Source organism: Hordeum vulgare, chromosome 2H, assembly GCF_904849725.1.
Source record: "Hordeum vulgare subsp. vulgare chromosome 2H, MorexV3_pseudomolecules_assembly, whole genome shotgun sequence".
Classification (NCBI taxonomy): domain Eukaryota; kingdom Viridiplantae; phylum Streptophyta; class Magnoliopsida; order Poales; family Poaceae; genus Hordeum; species Hordeum vulgare.
In genome coordinates, this window is record NC_058519.1 from 368,002,836 (window position 1) to 368,029,894 (window position 27,059).

Sequence of the window (27,059 nt, forward strand, 5' to 3'; positions counted from 1 at the left end):
CCGGAGGAGGCCCACCAAGCCGCCACACGGACAGGTGGTGTGGTCACCCACAAGGTGCGCCACCTACCCGTGTGGGGGCATGGTCATCGTCTTGACCTGATTCCAACACAAATCTCCTACACAAACAGCCACAGAAAAATTCATCCCGTTTTACGATACATAGACGCCGCCACCCACTGTTCTTTGTTGGGAGCCCTAATCTGGAGTCTGTTTCTAGCTCCGGAGAGAGGGATTCGTCGCCATCGTCATCATCAAACCTTCTCTATTAATAATTTCATGATGCTTATATCCATGTGCGAGTAATCTTCTGTAGGAATATGGAGGTAGATGGGATTTGGATGAGATTCATAATGTAATCGTTGTCAGATTTTTAGGACTTGTTCTCAAATATCCACTATGTTCTGAGATTGATGTTGCTATGCTTAATGCTTGTTACTAGGGTCCTAGAACCATGATTTCATATATGAATTTGTTCAGTTTTCATGAATATATGTATGTATTTGATCTTACATGCAAGTTGTAAGCACCTGTTATCCCTCTGAATCCTATACCCCAAAGTGAAAACAATTGGGATACTCCGCGGGGATGACTTTGATTTGAGGATTACATGTATTCACTATGTTTTAGTGCTTTGTTCATGTTCTCTATTAAAATGATCGTCTCGGTTACCCTTAGTTTCCATTAGGACCCTAATGTGATGGGAGGGTAGAACAAAAGATATTATGCAAGTTCTTATTGCAAGAAGGTATGATTATACACGAAATACATGTCTATGGTTGATGAACTGAAGCTAGTTCGTACTGGTCTAGGTTAAGACTGTTGCATATAGAATCTCATCTGAACACCCCATTGCTACTCCATGCTTACACTTTTATGCTATTATCACTACTAAGTCACTATTGTTCTGCTTTGCTACAAATTTATTACTATTGCTGCTACTATTACCTTATCACTACTGCTATGATATTACTGTGCTACTAATAAATTTATGCAAGGAAGTTATCTTTCAGGTGGGATTGAATTGACAACTCAATTGGTAAACATTATAAATATTCTTTGACTACATTGTGTCGGATCAATAAATTTTGGTTCAAATATTAATCTCGAAGACTATTGAGATCCCCTATACTTGTGGGTCATCAATCGGATCCACGATCGGCAAACTACAACAAAGACCATGTCCTCACCAATCATCTCATGACACCACACAGACGATGTCGTACCTAAAAACAATGCCTTCAGGAGGGACGGGATCGGCCCACCCAAGGGGAAAATCTAGTTTTTCACCCTGAAGAACCAGTCGGAGCATATCCGAGCAATGCCTTCAACAAGGTAACAATGCAAAAATATCACCATTGCAAGGTATAACCAATTCAGGTCATACCTAGGCTCTCGCCCCGGAGCTCGAGTCCTCGTGCTCGAGTAGGACCACCATCAAATTCACTTTGTGTTGTGAGCAACACTTTTTCGTGACCCCGCATCTACATGCAACGTATCACTGCTCCCGTTGCACGACCATATCTTTGCGTCAAGTCGTCGTCAATAATTGCACCTCTCCATCGATGTCAACCACTAGATCTGGAGACACGCACCATCATGAAGACATTTGAGGCTACCACAATCTTTAGTGAGTCTGCACCCGCATGCCGGAGTGGTAACACCAGCACCAACACCAAGGCGGAGTACACAACCGTTGACTACCACCTCGTCGGAGGGAGTTTTGTTTAGATCCATCGGCCCAGGGGCCGACATGGCTGCAGCTGGAGCACGAAAGGCGGATCACGATAGCCGATGCGTGTTCGCGCATAGCGCAACCTGCAAGGCCATTAGCGCACAGCCAACAAATCAGTGTCGTGCCTCCCGACTTGAGCACCATGCCCGTCCCGAGCACCTCCGTTGTCGCGCCTCATCCACCTACCCAGCACGGGAATCCAAGGGTCCCGACCACTAAATGGGCCAAGCAACTTCAACCGCCTTACGGTCGTCCACGAAAACGGAGGAAGGTACCTCAAAGAACCCCGTGCAAACATACGCGTGAAGAGATGTGCCACCGTTCGCAACCGCCCAACGCCCCCACGAATCTGGTCGACAGCGCCAACCCTCACACCAGCTCAGCCCTGCGTTACCATGCCCCAAGTGTCAACACGATGGAGAGGGCAGCCCGCACGCACTCCCCACAACACGAGCCTATGGACACCTTGTTGTACAAGCATGCAAAGAACTAGAGTCCCGTGCCCACCTACCTCGGGGCCGACCAAGGCTTCGCTGGTGGGCACCCTCCGGCGGCTGCAACGAGAAGGTGGATGAGGGGGACGAAGTGGCGACACTAGGGTTGCTACCCCGAGTCAGGAGAGGAAGGCTAACATGGAATCTAGTTCTGAAAGTCTCTTCGTGATGCATTTAATGTTGAAAATGAAATTTTGAATTAGACCAACCTATAAAACATTTTAGATTTAAAAAATGAGAATAGTATTAGATAACATTAGGTTTTTACTCTAGGGCATGCATGCATACGCATGTAAAGATGAGGGGTGTTGGTATTTATCACTAAATTTGATATGTTCTCTATATATCATAGTCGTAAACTAGAACTAAATTCTAGAGAATGGATGTTTGGTTCCCGAGCACCATGAGGCCTTTAAATTTAAAATTTAAATTTCATAAAATTCATATTTTAACATTCCAAAAAATTCAGAAAAAATACAGAGATATATGAGGCGTAACACATATGTGAGTAAATTTTCAGGGCAAAATATGTTCAAATGAAGGTTGTGCAAAAAAGACATATCTAAAAGTTTTTAACACATGATACTATTCATCCTCTAAGGTCATAATTTTTTTTTTTTGTACAGATCGCATTTCAACGTTTTTCATCCTGAAATTTCACACACATATACATAACATCCTTGTTTACTTGCATAATATTTTTCAAAATTTTTTAAACCAAAAAGTTTAAATTTTGAATTATTTTCAAAAAGAGGCCTCCATGGTGCTAGGGAGCCAAAAGCAATTTCCATAAATTCTATCACTATATCTATTATCAGCATTATCAGCAGTATCTACGGCGCCCTTAATTTGACGTCCCCACGCAATTCATACCACCACGCGTTCATAAAATCGCAAGGCTGGCAAGCTTTGATTGCTTGCTCGTCCCAAAAGTCAGCCATGGACCGTGCACAGGTGAGACATTGATCTTCCATGTGAGGGCGATGACCTCTACAAAACTAAGACCAGCATATATTTTTTGTTGAACGGACCTAAGACCAGCATGTCTATGTCAGTAACTCTCTTATACTCCCTCCGTTCTTAAATACTCCCTCAGTCTCAAAATAAATGTCTTAAGCTTAGTATAAATTTGTACTAGAGCTTATATAAAGTTGATACAGTTATTTTGGGACGGAGGGAGTATAAGTCTTTTTAAAGATTTCACTAGAAGACTACATACGGAGCAAAATGAGTAAATCTATATTATAAAATATGTCTATATATATTCGATGTAGTCTACTAGTGAAACCTCTAAAAAGACTTATATTTAGGTACGAGTATTAGTCAAAGTCTCAGAGATAACCCGTTCCAGGTGGTGTTGTTCATAATCAAGAACCGAAGAGTCGTACATACACCAGCCGATGCTTCCTTCCCGTCCAATAATGTAACTTGGAAAAAGGCTTCTGATGCTGTGGCGGCCATTTGAATCTTTCTGTACATGTCTTAAAAATAGTTCATGCCGATGGTGGCGGCCATTTGAATCTTTCTGTACTCCCAAATTGGATGTGATGTTGTGGTTTATTAAACTGAGGAACATTTGATGTGATGTGATGTGATGTGATGTGGTTTGGCTAGCTAGGTTCAGACATCCGTTAGGGCACAAAGAAATTTTGGATCAACTGAGAGAGCGCTGTCCGTATCCCGTCGATATTGACAGGGGATGCTCATCGGAGCGATCCAGTTTCGTATAGCAACTTCATTTGGACAGAGCCTAGTAGGAATCAAATCGACAACATTCGCGAGGTATCTACACAACATCAATGACATGTTCTTCATACGATTGTGAATTTACCATCTATGCTATTCATTAATTCAATGAATGTGGGTGTACACCGTAAACGCGTGTGTCTACCCTGAGATCACGAATTGGGACGTGCACCTGTCAAGTGTCCGGTCATCATCAGCCACCCACCAGGCTCGTCTCTCACAATGGTACTCCTTCTTATCCATATTAGTAAATAAACGTATATAGATATATTTTAATGTATGTTTGAACAAATAATTAATTTGGATAAAATAAAATATTACATTTTTGTACAATTATTATCGCGTTGAATAGTACTAGTACTCACGGAAAGCAAAACAAAGACCATATATGTGCAAATCTGGTTACTTGCTCGCTCTCTCCCTCTCTGTGTATTATATAAGCAACTCCCTAGATCGCGAGCCGCATCTCTTTTCTTCTCCCCGTCGAATTAAGAGAAAGCTAGTGTGCAATGAGCCGAATGGGCAGCAGCAACGGCGGCAGCAAGGTGGCGAGCTGGCTGTGGCGCGCGCCGCGGCGGGCACTGGGCCGCGCGCGCGACCTCTACGTGCGGAGCCTCACCAGGTGCGCGGGCCAATTCCCGTCCGACGCCTCCTTCGGCTACCCGTCCTTCGCCGCCGCGCCTGCGCCGTGCAGCAGGGCCGACGGCTACCACAGCTTCTCCGCCTCCCCCTCATCCTCCTCGCGGTCCTACGACGGCGACGGCGACCTGCGGGAGCTCATGCGCGCCGCGTCGGAGAGGCGGGCGGCTCCGGAGCGGCCGGCTGCCGTACCCAGGAGCCGGAGCGTGGCCATGGCGAAGATCGACGAGGACGGGCCGTGCGAGTTTGCTCTCGCCGGCGCCGGCGTGGCGTTTGCCAGGAGCCGGAGCTACGCTGTCTCCGCCGGCCGGGCCAGTGGGCAGAGAGGGAGGGCGGCGCCTATACCCATGGCTTGATCGATTGTTGCACTGGGACTGGGAAGCTTCAACCTCGAGTCCAGCCTTCCTCTGCTTTTCACCTTCGAGTCTCCATAAATCTGCAGTGGTGCTGTAAATAGACTAGATCTCTTGTTCTGTTAATCCTTCTCCCGTCATTCTGTTTTGTCTGAAAATTATTCCGGCGCATTCGCTTGTAATCTCTTCCGCATAGCAGTCGCATGATATGCGATGTCCCTTTTCTTTTCTTTTTATTCGGAGAAACAAAGAGTTTATCCTCTGCTAGATAAACGGCCGTGCCTTCCAACCTGAGAAAAAAATATTCATAAATTTTAATTGTCATGACCATATTTTTTGGGGCTGCTACCAATCCACCGGTGGATATTTACTAAAAATCCATCACCTCTACAGCCGTTCGATCTCGCTCATAGCCGTCCGATCCGCTCCTGATTTAATTCCTGAAACAACGTTCGAGTTGCAGAAACAATCGTTTTGTTGCAAAAAATAAACTTTGGATCCATTAAATCCTGAAACAACGGTTGAGTTTCAGAAACAATTGCTTGTTTCAGGAAAAAAATTGTTCGTCTTTCTGCAAACATAGGTGCTGTTGCGGAAGAATTTTTTGCAACAAAGGTCATGTTTCAGAAATTTTTTGCAGCGGGCTGGGATGGGGCCGCGCTACGGCGGTGCGGGGCGACGGGCGGGGAGGCGTCTAGCCCCCTGGTTGCGGGAGCTCGCCGGCGTGGCCGAGGGGCTACGGCGGAGCCGAGAGCGGGCTGGGACGCCGCAGCACTCCGGCGGTGTGGGCGACGGGCGGCTGGCCCTGGCCGCGTGAGGCGACGCGGCTGCCCCTGGCCGCGTGAGGGCTGCCCCGTGGTCGCGGGAGCTCGCCGACGGGGCCGGGAGCAGGGCGGGGAAGGCCATGGCAACGGCGGCAGCTCCGGCGAGGCTGAGCAGGCCCGCAGCGGCGAGGTCGTCGGGGCCGCAGCAGGCCAACAGCGGAGGGGCGACGGGACCGCAGCAGGCCGGCGGCGAGGTCGTCGGGGCCGCAGCAGGCCGACGGCGGAGGGGCGACGGGGCCGCAGCAGGCCGGCGGCGGCAAGGTCGTCGGGGCCGAGGCGGAGGCGAAGGCACGTACCAGGCAGCTTTGTGAAACACATGCCCAGTTTCTGAAACACCGATCCAGTTTCGAGATTTAACGGACGAGCAGGGCGACGGATGGATTGGGCGGATCGGCCGGTGGAAGATAATCTTTTCCCATATTTTTTTGCATCATCGAGATACACTATCGTTCTCATTTTATGAGATTGAGAACAATTTTTAAAAATCCTGAACTTTTTTTAAACTCGTGAACATATTTGATACCGTGAATTTTTTTCAAATTCGTGAACATCTATAAAGATTTTCGAACATTTTTATAAGCAAACATTTTATGAATCAATATACTAGTATTTTATAAGTCACGAGCAGTTTTTCAATTTTTAAGATATTTTGAAATTCATGAATTATTTTTGAATTGACGAAATTTTGTTCAATTTATTAAAAAAATGTAAGAAGTTCTTAAAAAATGATGAACCTTTTTAGATTTTCCGAGAGTTTGTTTTCAAAATTGTGAACATTTTCTAAAATCGTGAATATTTCTTAAATCCACAAATATTTAGAATTATTGAACATGTTATTTCAAGAAAATCATTGAAGAGTTTTTGAAACCTTTTTGAAGTCCTAAATTATTTCAATTAGAAAAAATGGAGACAGAAAAGGAAAATAGAAAATAGAAAATTTAATATAAAAACCAAGCAGCTCGGACATGGACAGGCCTAAACAGGCGCTCATGTCTTCACCCAGCGCGTAGAGCATAGTATAAGAGGTTCCTGATGCATGGGCCGGCCCAAGCAGGATTTCCTGTACGAAATGTTGTTTATCATTTATAGATGGCATCGATGGGTAATATTTTGAAACATTGGGGACAATTTATGCGACGTACCGCAAGAAGCATTAACGACTTTGTTCTTACTAGTAAATATGTCCGTGCATTGCAACGGAAAAGTAAACATTTTATATCCGAGTGGTTATTTTCATGTTCATTCAATTTTGATTCTAACTCATCATATTGATGGCGTACACCTGCGACCATGCTCACGCAACATCTGAGTGGGTTGTTTGAAACTGAGGAGGCCGGTCTATAAATGAAATTTATTAAAAAAATCCTATATGTATCACTGTCACATGCAACAGATGGAACAGAAATTAAAATCATACTTATCGGTTCAATATTAATGTTCATGACTATCACACAAGTAGTTGGGATATTTTCAAAATAATCCAACATGTACCTATGATGTTCATTAATTTATAAATGTATGTACATACATAAAGTTGTTTATGTACTCACTACAAAAAATTGTGTAGTCCAATGGTAAGTATGAGGCTGGATTTCGTCAAGAAAAGTTACATACGTAGGGTCCTATATTATGAAATATGTACAAAGAGATAATCTGATGCAAGTAGAGCATTCCCAAACATGGGAAATACATTTTTGTTCCTTGTTGTATATGCATTCTATACAAGAAATTCTTTATAATAATCAATTTAAAAGTTAAAATAGTTCCCAAGTATTCTTAGATTAAACTTGACTCTGTTTTGCACTAGTATATAAATTTTTATAAAAAAGAATTCAACTTGACTTGTGGACAAAAAAGACAAAAATTATTTACTATTATAGGTCACTGTTCATAATATTTTGACCAATAATTTGTCTCTTTGAGAAGAAGTCAAAGTGTAGTTTCTTTTTGTGGAATTTTTCTTACAAGTATAATGAAAGGTCAAGTTTATTTAATAAATATATTCAGAATTTTGAACTTTTTATTGAATTTCTAAATTTATTTTGCATATAGAGTACATATACATTCCAAAAGTTCCCCTACGCCAAAGGATTATATTTTTTCCTTCGTTCGCTCAGTGTCAACGAGCGCCGCTACGAAATAAAGGTGGATTATGCATCATTGATTTACATTACACCCTAAATTCCATTTTCAAAATAACGGACATATAAAATAATATCATATTCAAATTCTACACGATTTTACAATCAAATTTGATATATAACATGTTAAAATTAGGGTTACCATTTAAGGGATATGGTTATTTAAAAATATTTATTTATTTTTAATAGACTCAGGCGTGATTAATGCAGATATCAATGTGTTTCATGTAATACTGGAAAAGCAGGTTCCCTATCACTTATAGATGGACTATGGGTTAGTTGGCATAAAATACACAAGATTTTGCGTAAAACTCAAAACAAACAAAAAAACGACTCGTTCTGACTTAAATAAGGATCGTGAGTTAATTATTGAAAAAGGCATGAACTTTTTTACAAAAATGCCGATGACATACGACTTTATTATTAGATAGAGATTATTTATATATTTCTACCATAAGCATACACCTATCTATTTTTGAATGCAACAATATAATTATTTATAAAACAAAGAAGCGCGAAGGGTCCGACTTTAAATTAATAAATCCCACCAACAAGCAGCACCCGACAAGGTTCGAACCACACATGAAATTAGAAGGGACATTTACATTTGAGCCCCTAGTTGTGTCACACCCGTTTGATTTGTCCCTAAATTCAAAAAACTCTCGTTTCTCTCCAAGCTCGCTTGCTCTTCTTGTGTTTTTGCCCTTTGACTGTTTGACCGTCACCTTGAAAACTAGAAAGACAAGATGCGGTAAGTTCGGTACATGCAACCAGCCTCTAGGCCTAAGATAATAGACAAATATGGCGCAAAGGCTCTCGGCGGGCACCATACATGAATTCGATGACTCCAGCAAAACGAAGCACCATGGAGCGAAGTTAATGGTGCGCTTCTAGGTGAATGACTCTGATCCGCTCCATGGTCACCTAGATAAGCTCACTGTCAAGTTGTTTCTCCAACGGCGTCCAAATGAGAAGAAAAGGATGGCATTCAAATGTCACATCACTCATACTTGTGATTTGCGTTGGATTTTCCATGAATAGGAACGGGTAATTGCAGCAAATACGGGTATCTATTTATGTGAATTAAGAAACCAAGGTTTATCAAAGAACCAATAGAAATTTCAATCCTCAACCGTCTTCAACGGCTGCACGCAAAAGAGCAAACAACTTGCACTCAACGCGGGCAAGAGGGATGTCAATCTCCTCGGTCTCGTTATTTGCAAGCAAATAAGATATGTAGATGATTGTAGATAATTGTATATTGCAAAAGAAAAGAAAAGGCAAAAAGAACAGCAAGGAAATTATAAGTTTACTGAATAGATAAGTGAATAGACTCGGGGGCAGTATGTTCTCTAGTAGCATCTCTCATGAAAGCAACATATGGTAGATAAAAAAAATTACTTTTGGGCAATTGATAGAAAAGCAGATAGATATGCGATTTTCATGGCAATGATCACGTGTATATATGCGTCATGCCCATAAGTAAATAGGTTGACTCCTGTCTGCACCTACTACTACTACTACTACTACTACTACTACTACACTTCAAGAGCGCTTCTATACTTCCCTCTATATGTATTAAGTTCATGACAAACAGAGTAATGCTTGAAGAACAATGACATGATGTAGACAAAGTAAACTCAACCAATATGAATAAACCCTATCATTTTATCCTTAGTGGCAGCAACACGAAGACGCAACTTGTCCCCTTCTGTCACTCGGATATAGAAACTCGTCAAGTTGAACCCACTACAACGCACCCCTCTCACTCAAGAAATACCAAACTACTTGGCCAAAGCAATTCAATAGATCAGAGAGAATTACTAAGTTATGATGATCATGCAAATGCGAATCATAATAATTTCAGAGAAGACTCAAATACTTTTCATGAATAATCTGGACATAAACTCATAATTCATCGGATCCCAACAAAAGTACCATACAAAAGAATTACATCGGATAGATCAAAGGGAAGATGCGATGATCATTGTATTGAAGATCAAGAGAGAAAGAGAGAGAGATAGCCATCTAGATACTAACAACAGACCCGTAGGTCTATGCGGAACTACTCACACATCATCAAGAGGGCAACAAGGTTGATGAAGGCCCCTCCGTGATTGATTTCCCCTCCAACAGAGTGCTGGAACGGAGCTCCAGATGGGATCGTCCTGGAACACAGACTTGCAGTGTCGGAAAAATCGTTTGTCTCTGATATTTAGGGTTTTTGGAATATATGTGAATTTATACGCCAAAGATTGGAGGTAGTGGGGCCACCAGGGAGGGACAAGCCATCACGATGCGCCCACCCCCTTGGTCGTGCCGTGTTGGCTTGTGCCTCCCTGGTGTGGCTTCCAGCCTCCTCCTGAAGCTTCCGAGTTTTCTTTTGGTCGAGAAAAAAATCATAAAAACGTTTCGACGCAATTGGACTTCATTTGGTACACTAGACGTGAAAAGTAAAAAACAAGCAGAAAACACGAACTCGCACTAGGCACTCGGTCAATAGGTTAGTGCTCAAAAATAATATAAATTGGTAAATTGTGACCCAAAAAGTATCCTAGGATGATATATCACTATGGAAAAAACAAAAATTATAGATACGTTGGAGAGGTATCAAGCCTCCCCAAGCTTAATTCATGCTCGTCCTTGAGTACGTAAATGATAAAAACAGAATTTTTGATGTGACATGCTACCCAATATGCAATATTTTGCATTTATGCTCATTGAGAAATAATGAATTAACAAACATCAAGATAGAAATATTTATAAACATAAACAACAATATCATCAATCTTTCAAAGTACACGATCCTAAAAGAACATTTACCCTCATTCATCTTTCATATTAGCAAGGCATGACTCCATCTTCACCACAATAATACAAGTGTCAAGCACCACAGTGTCCAAGTCAGGCAATTGGATCATACTTTTCAATGTGAATCGACTTTTTATTCTTCATGCAATACATGAGCGTGAACCATGGACATAGCATAAGGGTGGAGTAGAATATGGTGGTAGATATCAAAGGGGTAAAAAATGAAGAAGATAATCTCACATCAACTAGGCGTACCGACGGGCCTTGGAGATACCCATCTGTAGATGTCAATGCAACAAGTAGGGATTGCCATAAAAATGATGCACTAGAGTTATAAGTGTATGAAAGCTGAAATGAAGCTAAGTGGGATGTGCATCCAACTTGCTAGCTCATGAAGACCTCGGGCATTTGAGGAAGCACATCATCGGAATATGCAAGCCAAGTTTATAATAATGAAAATATGATTCCCACTAGCATATGAAAATGATATATCATGAGACTCTCTATATGAAGAACAAGGTGCCACTTTGAGGAACAAGTGTGGTAAAGGATAGTAGCAAAGTCCCTTCTCTCTTTTTCTCTCATTCACTTTTTATTTTCATTTTATTATTATTATGGTGGGCTCATTTGGCCTCCCCCACTTTTATATTCCCACTGGGACAATGCTCTAATAATGATGATCGTCACACTTTTATTTACTTACAAGTCATGAAAGCTCAATATGAAGAACTATGAAGCAATATGACTCAATATGAATGCCTCTCGTAGTGTACCAAGATGTGCCATGATCTAGCGTGACGTATATCAGCAATATTATGAATGGTGACTTTGCCACAAATGCTATGTCAGCTCTATATGACCATGCAAATAAATATGATGACGAACTAGTCATATATCTCAGAATGGCTATGAAAATGCCATGATATGTAGGTATGGTGGCTGTTTTGAGGAAGATATAGGAAGGTTTATGTGCAGTGGCGGAGCCAACGCCAGGCTACCCTGGGCACTTGCCCAGGCTCGCTGGACACTAGCAGCAACAATAGGTATATTAAATAAAGGCTTAAACTGATTTGTAACTTACTCTACCCGGGCAAAGAAAACTAGGCCTTAGTTTCTCTCACATAAACAGGCTAATCAGCCCAGCAATTAACAAGGCAGACAATTACGTGGCTGCCCAGGCTGTCGAAACAAGGATTACTGCTGGTGTCTCTTCGTTTTTCACAGGCGACATAATCATATGATGGATCGCGCAACTGCTGGCGGCTGAACCCTAGACGGCTGGACGCACTCCCGGCGCTCGGCGCCGGCCGCCGGCGGCAAGTGACACAAGGCTGCGAGCCCCCAATGCAGCTCATCCCCTCCTTCCTCTCATTCGGCTTTAGCTTCCTAGTTCCTTCGGTAAGAAATCTCCATGAAAATTAGGGCCAGCCAGTACTGGGGCCAACTGACCAACGATCTCTCATGTCTCATCTATAGAGTCTGAATAGTTGGGAAGTAGAAAATACTGATCGAGATAAGTATACATATGCGGTAGCGGTCAGCAGTCTGAATAGTTATACATATGCAAATGATATTGCTGCTGCTAGTGTCCAGTTTGAATTTTTTGCTGCGATATTGATATTGCAAATAATATCCTCGTCAATAGATATTGCTGCTGCTAGTGTCCAGTTCTTATTTACCTGTTTAGCAACTAAGTTCAAACTTTATCATTAAATTTCATAGATGAGGAGGTTTTTGGTTGATAGAGCAAGCACTGAAAATGTGAATGGTGTGCAACCGGAAGTAGAAGTGGAGGCACAACCACCTCCTAACATTGCCAATGAATTTAATCCAAATGATATTGAGCGTGATCCAGGAAAGAGGAAACAAATTAGTGAGTATCCTCCTAATATTCAAGATCAAGTGAGAAGAGCATATGTATTGAAGGGTGCAATGCAACCAGATTTGAATAAATTTCCTCGTACTGAATTTGGAAGTTCACGTACATCAAGAGCATTTTCTAAATCTTGGTATAAAATACATCCATGGATTGAATACAGCGAGTGGAAGAAGGCAGCTTATTGTTTTTATTGCTTTCTCTTTAAGCAACCTGGAAGGGCTGAGCACTTTGGTTATGAAGTATTTACGAAAGAAGGATTTACAGATTGTAAGTATGCATCTAAAGCCTTCAAAGATCATATTGGTGGTCATGGTAGTAAGCACAACTCTTGCGTCAAGCATTATGATGATTATAGTAATCAAAGACAAAATGTGGCAAGCAATCTTGCTAGATCAAGCAAGGAATTAGAAGAAATGTATAAGATCCGCTTGACTTGTTCTGTGAGTTGTTCAAGATATCTCATCGCACAAGGCTTGGCTTTTCGTGGACATGACGAATCCTCTACTTCTCTGAACAAAGGAAAATTTAGAGAGATGATATATTTAGAAAAAACTAAAAATGAACAAGTGAGAGATGCTTTTGACCGTGGTGCAAGAAATTGCACAATGACATCCGCTGACATTCAAAAGGAGCTTGCAATGTGTTGTGCACATGAAGTTACCAAGAGGATCATGGCAGAGCTTGGTGATAAACAATTCTTTGTGCTTATTGATGAATCACGTGATATATCTGTTAAAGAGCAAATGGCGGTGATGTTGAGGTTAGTAATTTCACTTTCTTTCATTATTTGTTTGTCATTTATTTTCTATGTTGTCAACTAACCTTGTTTTTTATATAGATTTTTGAATGACAAAGGAAAGGTTGTTGAACGATTTATTGCTTTGTACCATGTCAAAGATACTACATCTGAAGCACTAAAGAATGCTCTTTATGGTATTCTTGATAATTATAAGTTATCTATTTCAAGGATACGAGGGCAAGGATATGATGGTGCTTCAAATATGAGAGGCGAGTTTAATGGTTTGCAGAAAAAATCATAGATGAAAACCCCTTTGCTTTATATGTTCATTGTTATGCTCATTGTTTGCAGTTGGTGGTTGTCTCTGTTGCTAGTAGTTGCTCATCTATTCATGATTTCTTTGAGTACATCTCCTTAATTGTGACCACAACAACTACATCTTGCAAGAGAAGGGATGCATTGGCAGAGGCACAACACCAAGATATTCTGGATAGACTTGAGAGTGGTGAGATATGTGCAGGAAGGGGCTTGCACCAATTAACTACCCTTGCTAGGCCAGGTGATACTAGATGGGGTTCCCATCATACTACCTTGCTTCGTTTGAACCAAATGTGGTCCTCCGTGTTACAGGTGCTTAGTACGGTTGATGAACATGGACGTGGGACATCTCAAGTAGGAGGTTTGATAGAAAAAATGGAGAGCTTTAAATTTTCTTTCATTCTAAAACTTATGTTGAAGTTGTTTGGCATCACAAATGAGCTCTCAAAAGTCTTGCAAAGAAAAGATCTTAATATTGTGCCTGCCATGGAATTAGTGGATGATGTCAAAACTCGGCTGGCAACATTAAGAGAGAGTGGTTGGGATGATTTATTTTGTGATGTTCAAGAATTTTGTGCTGCTAATAGTATTCCAGTGCCAAACATGGATGAAGTAATACCGGTTCGTGGTCACTCAAGGAGAGTAGGGAGGACTATCACTAATCTTCATCATTACCGTGCAGAGATTTTTTATGTTGCTATTGATAAAATTTGCGTGGAGATGGATCACCGCTTCAGCGAAGGAGCTAATGGTGTGCTTGATTGCTTCTCATGTCTTGACCCCAATAATTCTTTCTCAAAGTTTAACATTGATAAGCTTGCGCGTCTTGCTGAAATTTATCATGATGACTTTTCTAGTGATGATCGTGGAATAATTAGAGAGCAGCTTCTCACTTGTATAAGTCAAGTGAAAAGGCATGCTTGTTTTTCTACTTGTGATGATGTTCAAAGTTTGGCCCCGAAGATGGTTGAAACTGAGAAACATTTGGTATTTCCATTGGTATACAAACTTATTGAGTTGGCTTTGATATTGCCGGTGTCAACGACATCTGTTGAGAGAGCTTTTTCAGCAATGAAAATTATCAAGACTAAACTGCATAGCAAGATCAATAATGAGTGGTTCAATGACTTGATGGTATGTTACACCGAGAGAGAGTTATTCAAGTCAGTTGATGATAAGGATATTATTCGAACATTTACTGCAATGAGGTCTCGAAAAGAGCACTTGCCTCGTAATTTTCTTTAGTGCATTATCGGTATGTTCAATTTGACCATCTCTATTCCTTAAGCTTTTGATTTCACATCTCAAAACTAAATTTATTTAATTACAAATCTATTTTTATATTGCACTCCCTTCTAGGCTAATTATATGTCTCTTTTCATTACAGATGGTATGGATAGATTTACTTTTGCTGACAACATGGCAAGTTCGCCTCTATGTAAGGTAGGCTATGTATCTTTTGCTGTCATGTCCCAACTTTATTTGGTCTATGAAGAGGATTATATATTAGGTCAGTTTAAAATTAAATTATGTATGACTATTAGGCTTAACTTGGTGGTATACTGCATGTTGTGTATTCGACTAGCCGATTTTTTTTAGATTATACACTTAGGCTTAACTTGCCCAGGCTCCATAAATTTTCTGGCTCCGCCACTGTTTATGTGTGACACAGCGTATCATGCCACGGGGTTTGGATGCACCGACGAAGTTTGCACCGGTCCTCGAGGTGAGAATTGGCAATGCATGGTACCAGAGGGGCTAGCAAAATATGAGGATGTGAGATTGTGTATGTCCATGGTTTCACATTAGTCATGAAGAACTCATATACTTATCATAAAGTTTTATTAGTTTCATCACAAATTAAAGCACTACTCGCATGCCCCGAGGGAGAGAGTTGGGAGGAGTTAATCATCGCACGACTCTGACTCGAAACAACAATAGGATTTTAACGAGGAATAAAAATTCTCACACATCTCCGCCATGCCCTTTTAATATTTAGACAAAAAAGAAATTAACACCTGTTATTACCGGTACTTCTATGAATCAACAATGATGCACTCACACCTTTTTCATATTACCACATCAATATCATTAACCCACAATTTCTCTTTAAGTGCTACATGATGGTTTTAATTATCATTCATTGGATACTTATTATTTTTGGACTAACCTTATGACCCATGCAAATTACCGATAATGTTTATTAACTCCTAAACAAATATAAGTGAAGAACAAGAGTGCAAATATTTCTATAAAATCTACACGCCACCGGGCTCAATAATATATAAGTGAAGTACTAGAGCAACTGCTAAGCTCAAAAAATATAAGTGAAGCACACATAGTATTCTAATAAATCATGATGCATGTGTGTGTCTCTCAAGTTGGTGTGTCAAGAAAATTATGATTGTGGCAAACTAAAAATAAAAAATCAACTAAAGCAAATGACGCTCCAAGAAAAACTCATATCATGTGAGGAGTAAGAATGTAGCTCCAAGTGACATACCGATGCATTGAGACGAAAGAGGGGATGAATTTTGGGGCATCCCCAAGCTGAGACGCTTGAGTCTTTCTAGAATATTACCTTGGGTTAGCTTGGACATCCCCAAGCTTAGGCTCTTGTTGCTCCTCGTTCCATCGTCCATTGTGATAACACCCAAAACTTGAAAACTTCAACCACACAAAATTCAACAAAACTTCATGATATCTGTGAGTATAAGCAACATATCAAATACTTAGGTACTAATGTAAATTGATTGATATTTCATTATTGCATGGATCATACCCCATGACTTATACCCCCCGATACAATCCATAGCATCATCAAAACAAGCAAACTATGTAAGCAAAAAACAGAATATGTCTAAAACAAAATAGTATGTAGTGATCTGTAATGAACCTATACTTCTGTAAATCCAAACATTATGAAAAATTAGGAAGACCTAAGGAATTTGTACAGAAATACTATGCAGAAAATTCAGCTTAAAAAGACGTTCCAGGAAAATCGTAGAAATTCTGCACTAGACGTCAAAGTTTTTGTTTTTGCACCATATCAATTATACTTATCATACAAGTCATCCCATAGGCTTTACTTGGCCCAAACACTAATTTAAACATAAAAGCATGATACATATCCAACGTATCTATAATTTTTTATTGTTCCATGCTATTATGTTATCATTTTAGAACACTCTTTAGGCACTTATCTACCAATTTACATTATTTTTTAGCACTAACCTATTGACGCAATGCCGAGTGCGAGTTGTTGTTTTCTACATGTTTTTCCACTTTTCAGGTTCCAGTATGAAACGAAGCCCAGTGGACCTGAAACGTTTTGTGAATTTTTTCTAGACCAGAAGTATACCGTGGAGCATCGGAAGAAATTGGGGAGGCACACGAGGCTCTCACAAGCCATCTAGCTGCGACCTCGGGGGCACACCCTGATATCTTGTGGCCGCCTCGTGGCTCCCCTAACCCTGTTCTCTGGTCTATAAATTCTTATTTACCCTAAAATCATTAGAGGAGGTCCCAGAAGTAAAACCGCAAGTCTCTGTTCTAATGGAAGGCCATCTAGAGCTCCGTTCCGACACTCTGCCGGAGGGGGGATCGATCACGGAGGGCTTCTTCCTTAACCTTGATGCCCTCATGATGATGTGTTAGTAGTTCACCTCAAACATATGGGTCCATGGCAGTACCTAGATAGCATATCTCTATCTCTCTTTGATCTTCAATACAATGATCATTGCATCTTGGCTTTGATCCACATGATGTAAATCTTTTGTACGGTGCGTTTGTTGGGGCCCGATGAATTGTGGGTTTATGTTCAGATTATTCATGATAAATATTTGAGTCTCTTCTGATTGATAATATGATTCTTATGTGCATGATTATAATAGCTTTGTAATTCTCCCCGATCTATTGAAATAGTTTGGCCAACTAGATTGATATTTCTTCGGTGAGAGAGGTGCGTTCTAGTTGGTTCAACATGTAGAGTTTCTATATCCGAGTGATAGAAGGGGACAAGTTGTATCTTTGTGTTGCTGCTATTAAGGGTAAAACGACGGGGTTTATTCATATTGGTTGAGTTTACTTTATCTACATCATGTCATCTTACTCCAAGCATTACTTCGTTTGTCATGAACTTAGCATGTAGAGAGGCAAGCATAGAAGCCCTCTTGAAGTGAAGTAATACTAATAGGTGTAGGCAGGAGTCGGCCTATTTGTTTATGTATGTGATGCATATATTTACATAATCATTGACGTGAACATTGCATAACTATCTGCTCTTCTAACAATTGTCCAACAATAATTTGGTTACCCACTGTATGCTTATTTTCATGAGAAATGCCACTAGGAATAGCTATGAGCCCCGAGTCTATTCACAACATATTGCTAAAACCTCCAATAACTTGCTCCAATTTATTTACTTTTATTTTATTTTGCATTTTATAATTATCTAAAATTATCTACACACCTCATTCGCTTGCAAATAACGATACCAGGGGATTGACAACCCTCTTGCCCACGTTAGGTGTGATGACCCACAAGTATAGGGGGTCAATCGTAGTCTTTTCGATAATTAAGAGTGTTGAACCCAACATGGAGTGGAAGGAAATGACAAGTGATTTTCAGCTAGGTAATTTCTGCAAGCACTAAAATAGCGGTAAGAAGTTGTTTGGTAGCAAGATAATTGTAACAAGTGACAAGTAGCAATAGTAATAATAGGTGCAGCAAGGTAGCCCAATCCTTTTGTGGCAAAGGTGTAACGCCCAAGATGCGATCCTATCCTTATTTTGACGTGAGGGCCTCGACAGGTATAGAAGCGCATCTCGTCGTTTCGCAAGAATGGATATCGTTACAAGTACATGTGATGAAGAGAAGAGTATATGGAATTGGCTTACACTCGCCACAAGCTACATCAGAGCCACATCAGTACAATACATAAACACCACGAAGAAGAGCAGGGTCCGACTACAGACGAAAACAAACAAGAGAAGAACGACGTCCATCCTTGCTATCCCAGGCTGCCGGCCTGGAACCCATCCTATATCGACAAAGAGGAAGAAGAAACTCCAAATGAACAATCATCGCGCTCACGCCAAGTAACCTTTACCTGTACCTGCAACTGGTGTTGTAGTAATCTGTGAGCCACAGGGGACTCAGCAATCTCATTTCCAAAGGTATCAAGACTAGCAAAGCTTAATAGGTGAGGTCTGGTTAAGTGGTGAGGCTGCAGCAAGCGACTAAGCATATATTTAGTGGCTAACTTACGAGTACAAGAATAAAGAGGGGGATGATCTACGCATAGCGGACGTGAACTACTGATGATCAAATGAATGATCTTGAACACCTACTAACGTCACACATAACCCCACATTGTCCTCGGTCGGAGAAGGAACTCGCGAAAGAGACAGTCACGGTTACACGCTCAGTTGGCATGTTTTAATTAAGTTAACTTCAAGTTGTCTAGAACCAGTGTTAAACAAAGTTTCCACATTGCCACATAACCGCGAGCATGTCTTTCTGAAAGATTTAACCCTACAGGGGTGCTCCAACTAGTCCATCACAAACTACCACACACTGTGATGGAATGATCTCGATCAGGGAAACCCGTGATCTCCTCGGATCCCTATAGGAAAACCTCAACCTCGAGTTAGCTCAAAGCATCCTCGCAATCCCTCGCACAAGACGCTCGATAAAGGTAAAACAAGTCCATCAAGGCCGCCCGACGTGCTGAAAATCCCGATAGGAGCCGCGTATCTCGTTCTCAGGGCACAATCGGATGAGCGCAGCGTACAGTGGCCTGGTAGAAATCACCCAAGTTGCCCCGGGTTGGCCCCGCACATGACTCTATTTTGGACCAACACCATCAGCACTAGCCCTCCCTATATTATGTTGAATTACTCCTCGGGTAGCACTAACTCCCTATGCTTTTCAGTATTAACATAATTATTATGTTGGGAAAATATAGTAGCAATGCTGGGCCTTGCCAGACGAGGTTTATCCTAAAACGAGAATCTAGGGGGTCCCCATAACAACCCCAAGCATGTTAAGAGCGCTCATTTATGGAACATAACACCGATAGCCGAAACTAAGGGGGCAAAGGTGGAACAAAACACCAGGTTAGAAAGGCCGAGCCATCCACCTTTTACCGTGTATATAGGTGCATTAATTTAAATAGCAATTAATATGGTGATATAACAAGGAAACCATGGTTAAGCAAGCGGTAACATAGCCAATAAGTGGTTTGCTAGGTTGTGAACAGGTTGAAGGTTTTCATGGCAATGTTGAGAGGCTGATATTTAACAGGTGGTAGGCAGCGAGACATAACGATAGAAATGACAAAACTAGCATGGCAATGATAGTAATGATATCTGAGGAAATGGTCATCTTGCTTGAGATCCCGCTTGGAAGAAGAGTGACTCCGTGAAGCACACGAACCGACGTAGTCGAACGGGTCCTCACTTTCCGACACGCTTGCGGAACTCTATCGAGACGAAGCAAACCGGAAAGAAGCATCAACACAGATATTCACCACGGCACATGCACGACAAGATGCAATCCACATATGATGCATGATCAGCTGAATATATTCAAGACATGGCATGCCAATTCACAACAATCACACACTACACATTAAGTGAAGTTCAATATGCAACGAGTTGCATATTGACGAGACTCCACATACGGATTATTTAGTTCTATACCGATTAGTTACACAACAATATTGGATGTGGTTAAACATGGCAAGATGTGAAGCGTAATTAAGCTACCTATCTAGGCATTTTAAATGAGGTCGGAAATGACTTATAGCATCTCCAAACTGACCCAACATGTTAAATTAGAATTATGTCCAGATCTGAACTAACATGATTTAATATTTGTTAAACTGCAAAATAAAGTGGTTCACGTGATTCTACAAATCGTTCCAATCAACTTACACACATAGAACATCTCCAACGGAGCTACAGTTCAAAAGATATGCTCATCGCAAGATATGATGTCATGAATGCAATATGTATGCGAATGTCAGCCACAAGGTTTCCATACCAAGAAGGCAGCTACATATTATGAAATACATGAGATTCTAAGCCAGTTTCATATAGAACACGATCAAAATGGAGCAACGGTTCAACAAATACAAGCTACACAAGAAATAGACATAATCTGCCAAAAACAACAACATGGCATTTTCTACACCCCGAAACAACAAGCTACATAACTCCAAAATGCTCAAACAAGACATGAGACAGTAGAGGGCAAGATGCACTTCAACACCCTACTAATAACATCTAGCATGGAAGCTTGGATCACTAGGAAAAGAACTCACAAAATGGCATCTCACACACAGTTTCAGACTTAGTGAAAATATCAGGTTTGACACCGCAGTTTTTGATCTGAAGGCATATTGAAAATAGCAAAACTATATGCTATAGGGCTCCAAATGGCATGAAAAACCATAGCATGCTAGAGAATCTTAAGTACTACAACTAACTCCATTGCACCAACCTCAAAAGAGCTATAGATCACTCGCAAAACTCATGGCAAGACAGCAACAAAATATAACAGATTTCAGACTTAGAAATATTTCAGCATCTCCAAATCAACGCTATTTTCCTAGTAGCTGACAACAAGCAAACAACACCTAAACATGGATTTCTATTGCAACCAAAATTACCAGGGGCTGGCATACATATCCAAGGGCATATCTCTAGTTGACAACTCATTCATATCACGCACGGAATAAATCACACAAAATAAACAAAAGGGCAACATGGAAAAATATCACGCGCACTAACTTGCTCAAAAGCTAAAACTAAATGCACAGTAAAAGTCTATGGATTTTTCTACCCGAAAACATATATAATATGTGGGGTTGCAAAATAAAACTAACAGCACACGTATATGCGAGAATAAGTCCTAAACACGACATACCAAACTATTGACAGCCCCTACATGCAAAAATGCAACAACTACTCTAAAATACATGGCAAAAGGTCCCGAACAACATGAACATTTCATATATGGTATTTGAACAAACCGAACACGCATAAAAATAGCTACAGAAGAATTCCCTATTAGGACAACACACAAATCTAGGCATATGACGGGTCAAACCACTTCAAACATGCATGCAATTCATAAAATCATAATCTACGCAAAAGTTTACACGAGTTATATATATAATACATCACGATCCGACACATGGTTTAAAATCTACGAGCATTTGAAAATCTAGCATTTTCCTGGAATTAAATAAATCGCAAACTAAAAACTAACGGGCCGAATTGTCCAAGGCCTAACCAGAGCTCTGAGCACACAATACTCATACTACGCACATGCGGGACTTAGTGGGGCGGTGCTCACCTGAGGGGCCATGGCCAAGGTCAGCTCGGTGGGGCGCTGGGCCTGGTCGGGGCGGTGAGGCAGGCCGGGCGAGGCCCAACAGCCGAAGCAGGGCAGCGGCAGCCCGTGCGGGCACCACGTGAGGCGAGCACTCGGTCGTGCTCTCGGCTGCTCCAGCGGGGGCCAACACGGGTTGCGCCGCCGGCGGACTGGGGCTTGAGGGGCAGCGCTCTAGCGAGGAATCGAACGGATCGAGGCACCCGGCGGCGGATCTAGCCTCGGGGCTGCCAGATCTGGCCGAGGAACGGCGATAGGCGGTGGTTCCATGATGACGAGCTCCGGGCGAGGAGCTGGACTGGGGCGGCGGCTTCGATGACCTGGGCAGGGATGCGCAGGCGGCGCGACGACGAGCACCGGTGTGGGGTGGCAACGGCGACCTCTGGCGGCGCACCAGCGGGTGACGCGGGGAGCTGCAGGAGGGAGGCGCTCGACTCCTCCATGGTGGTGCGGGTGTTGCAGATCGGGGCGATGGCGCGGCTGCTCGGCCCATATCGGCCCCGGGCGGGCCGGTTGCGGGCCAGAGGGGGCCGGCGGTGGCTGAGGGGAGAGAGGGAGGTGGAGGCTGTGGAGAGTGGTGACTAGGGTTTGGGGTTTGGCACGGGATTCGAGGAGGAGAGAGAGAGAGGGGCTAGATTAGGCAGGTTGGTTGTCTATTTATAGACAGGGGCTAGGGTTAGCAGAATTTTTCCCCGGTTTCAACCGTGCGATTGGAATCAAACAGTTCGGGATATAAACCTTGCGATAAGCTTGGTAGGGAGGTACCAAAGTAATCCCGGTGCGGAACACTGGACAACGGTCAGGAATATCCTTAAGTACCTGAAAAGGACTAAGGAAATGTTTCTCGTTTATGGAGGTGACGAAGAGCTCGTCGTAAAGGGTTACGTCGATGCCAGCTTCGACACAGATCCGGATGACTCTAAGTCACAAACCGGATACGTATATGTGTTGAATGGTGGGGCAGTGAGCTGGTGCAGCAGCAAGCAAGAAGTCGTGGCAGCATCTACATGTGAAGCGGAGTACATAGCTGCTTCAGAAGCGGCTCATGAAGGAATTTGGATGAAGGAGCTCATCACCGACCTTGGAGTGGTTCCAAGCGCGTCGGGTCCTATGACACTCTTCTGTGATAACCCTGGAGCTATTGCCATAGCCAAAGAGCCCAGGTTTCACCGGAAGACGAAGCACATCAAGCGCCGCTACAACTCCATCCAGGACCATGTCCAAACTGGAGTGATAGATATTTGTAAAGTACACACGGATCTGAATATTGCAGACCCGTTGACTAAACCTCTTCCACGAGCAAAACATGATCAGCACCATAATGCTATGGGTGTTCGATACATCACAATGTAACTAGATTATTGTCTCTAGTGCAAGTGGGAGACTGTTGGAAATATGCCCTAGAGGCAATAATAAAATGGTTATTATCATATTTCCTTGTTCATGATAATCGTCTATCGTTCATGCTATAATTGTATTAACAGGAAACAGTAATACATGTGTGAATGAATAGATCACAATGTGTCCCTAGCAAGCCTCTAGTTAGCTAGCTCGTTAGTCAATAGATGATCATGGTTTCCAGATCATGGACATTGGATGTCATTGATAACGGGATCACATCATTGGGAGAATGATGTGGTGGACAAGACCCAATCCTAAGCCTAGCACTAGATCGTATTGTTCGTATGCTAATGCTTTTCTAATGTCAAGTATCTTTTCCTTCGACCATGAGATTGTGCAACTCCCGGATACCATAGGAGTGCTTTGGGTGTATCAAACGTCACAACGTAACTGGGTGACTATAAAGGTGCACTACGGGTACCTCCGAAAGTGCCTGTTGGGTTGGCACGAATCGAGATCGGGATTTGTCACTCCGTGTGACGGAGAGGTATCTCTGGGCCCACTCGGTAGAACATCATCATGAGCTCAATGTGACTAAGGAGTTAGTCACACGATGACGTGCTACGGAACGAGTAAAGAGACTTATCGGTAACGAGATTGAACAAGGTATAGGTATACCGACGATCGAATCTCGGGCAAGTTCTATACCGACAGACAAAGGGAATCGTATACGGGATTGATTGAATCCTTGACATCGTGGTTCATCCGATGAGATCATCGTGGAGCTAGTGGGAGCCACCATGGGTATCCAGACCCCGCTGATGGTTATTGGCCAGAGAGGTGTCTCGGTCATGTCTGCCTGTCTCCCGAACCCGTAGGGTCTACACACTTAAGGTTCGATGACGCTAGGGTTATAGGGAATTGTTATACGAGATTACCGAAAGTTGTTCGGAGTCCCGGATGAGATCCCGGACGTCACGAGGAGCTCCGGAATGGTCCGGAGGTAAAGATTGATATATAGGACGGATGGTTTCGGACACCGGAAGTGTTTCGGGCATCACCGGTAACGTACCGGGACCACCGGGACCACCGGAGGTGGTCCCGGGGGACCACCGAAGGGGGGCTGCGACCCCAAGAGGTAAGATGGGCTAAGTGGGGGTGGGAACCAGCCCCTAGTTGGGCTGGTATGCCTCCCCACTCAGCCCATGGCGCAGGGGAAAGGAAAAGAGGGGGGAACCCTAATTTAGGTGGGCCTTAGGCCCACCAGAGGGGTGCGCCACCCCTCCCCCTTGCCCTGGCCGCCACCCCTTCCCCATCTGAGGGCTGCCGCACCCCTTAGGGGTGGGAACCCTAAGGGCTGCGCCCCCTCCCTCTCCCCCTATATATAGATGAGGTCCGGGGCTGTTTGAGACACGGTTTAATCTCTCTCTCTCGCAGTCCTGCCCTCTCCCTCCTCCTCTCTGCCGGTGCTTGGCGAAGCCTTGCCGGGAGACCTCGTCTCTCCACCAACACCACGCCGTCGTGTTGCTGGTCTTCTTCCCCAACCTCTCCCTCCTCCTTGCTGGATCAAGGTGCGGGAGACGTCACCGGGCTGCACGTGTGTTGAACGCGGAGGTGCCGTTGTTCGGCACTAGATCGGAATCGCTGCGAGTACGACTCCATCAACCGCGTTCTAGCAACGCTTCCGCTTAGCGATCTTCAAAGGTACGAAGATGCTCTTACCCCTCTCTCATTGCTGGTCTCTCCATAGGAAGATCTGAATATGCGTAGGAAAATTTTGAATTTATGCTACGTTACCCATCACTCCAGGAGGGAGGCGCTCGACTCCTCCATGGTGGTGCGGGTGTTGCAGATCGGGGCGACGGCGCGGCTGCTCGGCCCATATCGGCCCCGGGCGGGCCGGTTGCGGGCCAGAGGGGGCCGGCGGTGGCTGAGGGGAGAGAGGGAGGTGGAGGATGTGGAGAGTGGTGACTAGGGTTTGGGGTTTGGCACGGGATTCGAGGAGGAGAGAGAGAGAGGGGCTAGATTAGGCAGGTTGGTTGTCTATTTATAGACAGGGGCTAGGGTTAGCAGAATTTTTCCCCGGTTTCAACCGTGCGATTGGAATCAAACAGTTCGGGTCACGAGGTCGGTCTAGGTTGTTGTGTAGAGTAGGCTAGCCGGAGATGAGAGGGGAAACGGCACCCGGCAACGTAATTTTAAAACATCAAAAGCCCGTCCGCCGATAAACCGATGACGGTGCCGCTACGGTCGACCATTCGGGTACCAGACGAACTTTGATTGTGGTGAAAATTGGTAGGAGGCCTACCTATAAATAAATAAGACCGCACGCCAAGTTTCATCCCAATACAACAATGTTTTATACACACTTTTAACAACAAGGATTGTCGATGCCGCGGGCGCGTGCGTGTATGGTCGGACTCAAAACGGGCAACGACGAGAACGGAGAGAACCGGCAACTAATAACGGATGCAAGTTTTGAAAACTGGCGGCAACACAGTGCCGATGCAATGCAGATGATGCGCATGATGCGACAATTAAAATAATCACATGACAACAACGGAATAAAAGGGGAATCTTCTGGAGCGTCGGTCTCGGTATGTCACAACTCTCCTACACTACAAGAGGATCTCGACCCGAGATCCAAGAATGAAAGGGGGAAGAGGATAAGAAAGAGCAAAAGATAAAACTTAGTCGCTTCTTTGACAAACGAGTGAAACCAACAATCCTTGAAGGTTGCAAAGAGATGAAGAATGATATGAGAAACAAGCAAGAATTCACAGAAAATTTCGGCAGCACTTCGGCAGGAAAAGAGGTCAAAATTCGATAAGATAGGAGAACTAGACAAGATTCACAACACACAACTAAATTGAACAAGGGAACAAAATGATCTTGAAAAGTCAAAATGATAGATTGAGGAGAGCAACATCACAAAGCCTCCGTTACAAAGAATAGAAACTAGTTATTGGAAAGAAAGAACAAAGAAGAAAATGACAACTACTACCACAAGAATCCTGAAGAAAACCTTGAGAATGAAGAGATCTTGAGCCGCCTAATAGAAAACTGAACGAGGCACCAGACTAATTGAGAGACGAACAAAGAGACAACAATTGAGAACGAAAGCTGAAAGCCGAGGACGAAGAAATCTTCTGAAATGATGGCCTTGGGAGGATCAAGAATAAAAACTATTTAGAAATGCACCGGATAGATATGGAAGGAATTACTCATGAGCGAAAACAAATGGGAGAATAACATGAATGTGAGAAGACAATCTTCAAAAGAATGGACAAGATTTGACGGAAGCACTCCTCGGTCTTCCAAGCTGAAAAATGATGAGGAGAACACCACCAAGAATAACTAAGACACTCCGGAATAAAGAAAAATGGAAGGTTGAGCCGAAGACGGGAAACAATTCAAATTGATCTTGAAGAAGGAATATGACTGATGAAATTCATACTTACGTCATAGTTGAAAAGAATTAGAGAACTCCGGAAAGATGACAAGAACCAGCTAAGATCCTGGGAAAGAACCTGTGGGTTATGGGCCCACTGAAAGAAACAACTGTCGAAAAGATTGCTTAGAAGAGAGATATTGCACCGGTATAAAGAAAACTTGATGAGGTTAGCACCTCGAATTAATTGG

General features: G+C 42.9%; 1 protein-coding gene and 1 pseudogene across 1 annotated transcript; both read left to right on the forward strand.

The window, feature by feature from the left end:
• The first annotated feature begins 4,266 nt into the window (after window positions 1–4,266).
• LOC123430092 lies at window positions 4,267–5,288 on the forward strand. The gene has a single exon (XM_045114004.1). It carries the CDS (start codon window positions 4,482–4,484, stop codon window positions 4,965–4,967), a length of 486 nt encoding a protein of 161 aa, XP_044969939.1. The 5' UTR covers window positions 4,267–4,481; the 3' UTR covers window positions 4,968–5,288.
• A 7,174-nt stretch (window positions 5,289–12,462) lies between these two features.
• On the forward strand, window positions 12,463–14,921 carry LOC123430093 (annotated as a pseudogene).
• Window positions 14,922–27,059: the final 12,138 nt, after the last annotated feature.

Coding starts and splice junctions, on each gene's coding strand:
- LOC123430092 (XM_045114004.1), top strand. CDS start 4,482: ATGAGCCGAATGGGCAGCAGCAACGGCGGCAGCAAGGTGGCGAGCTGG.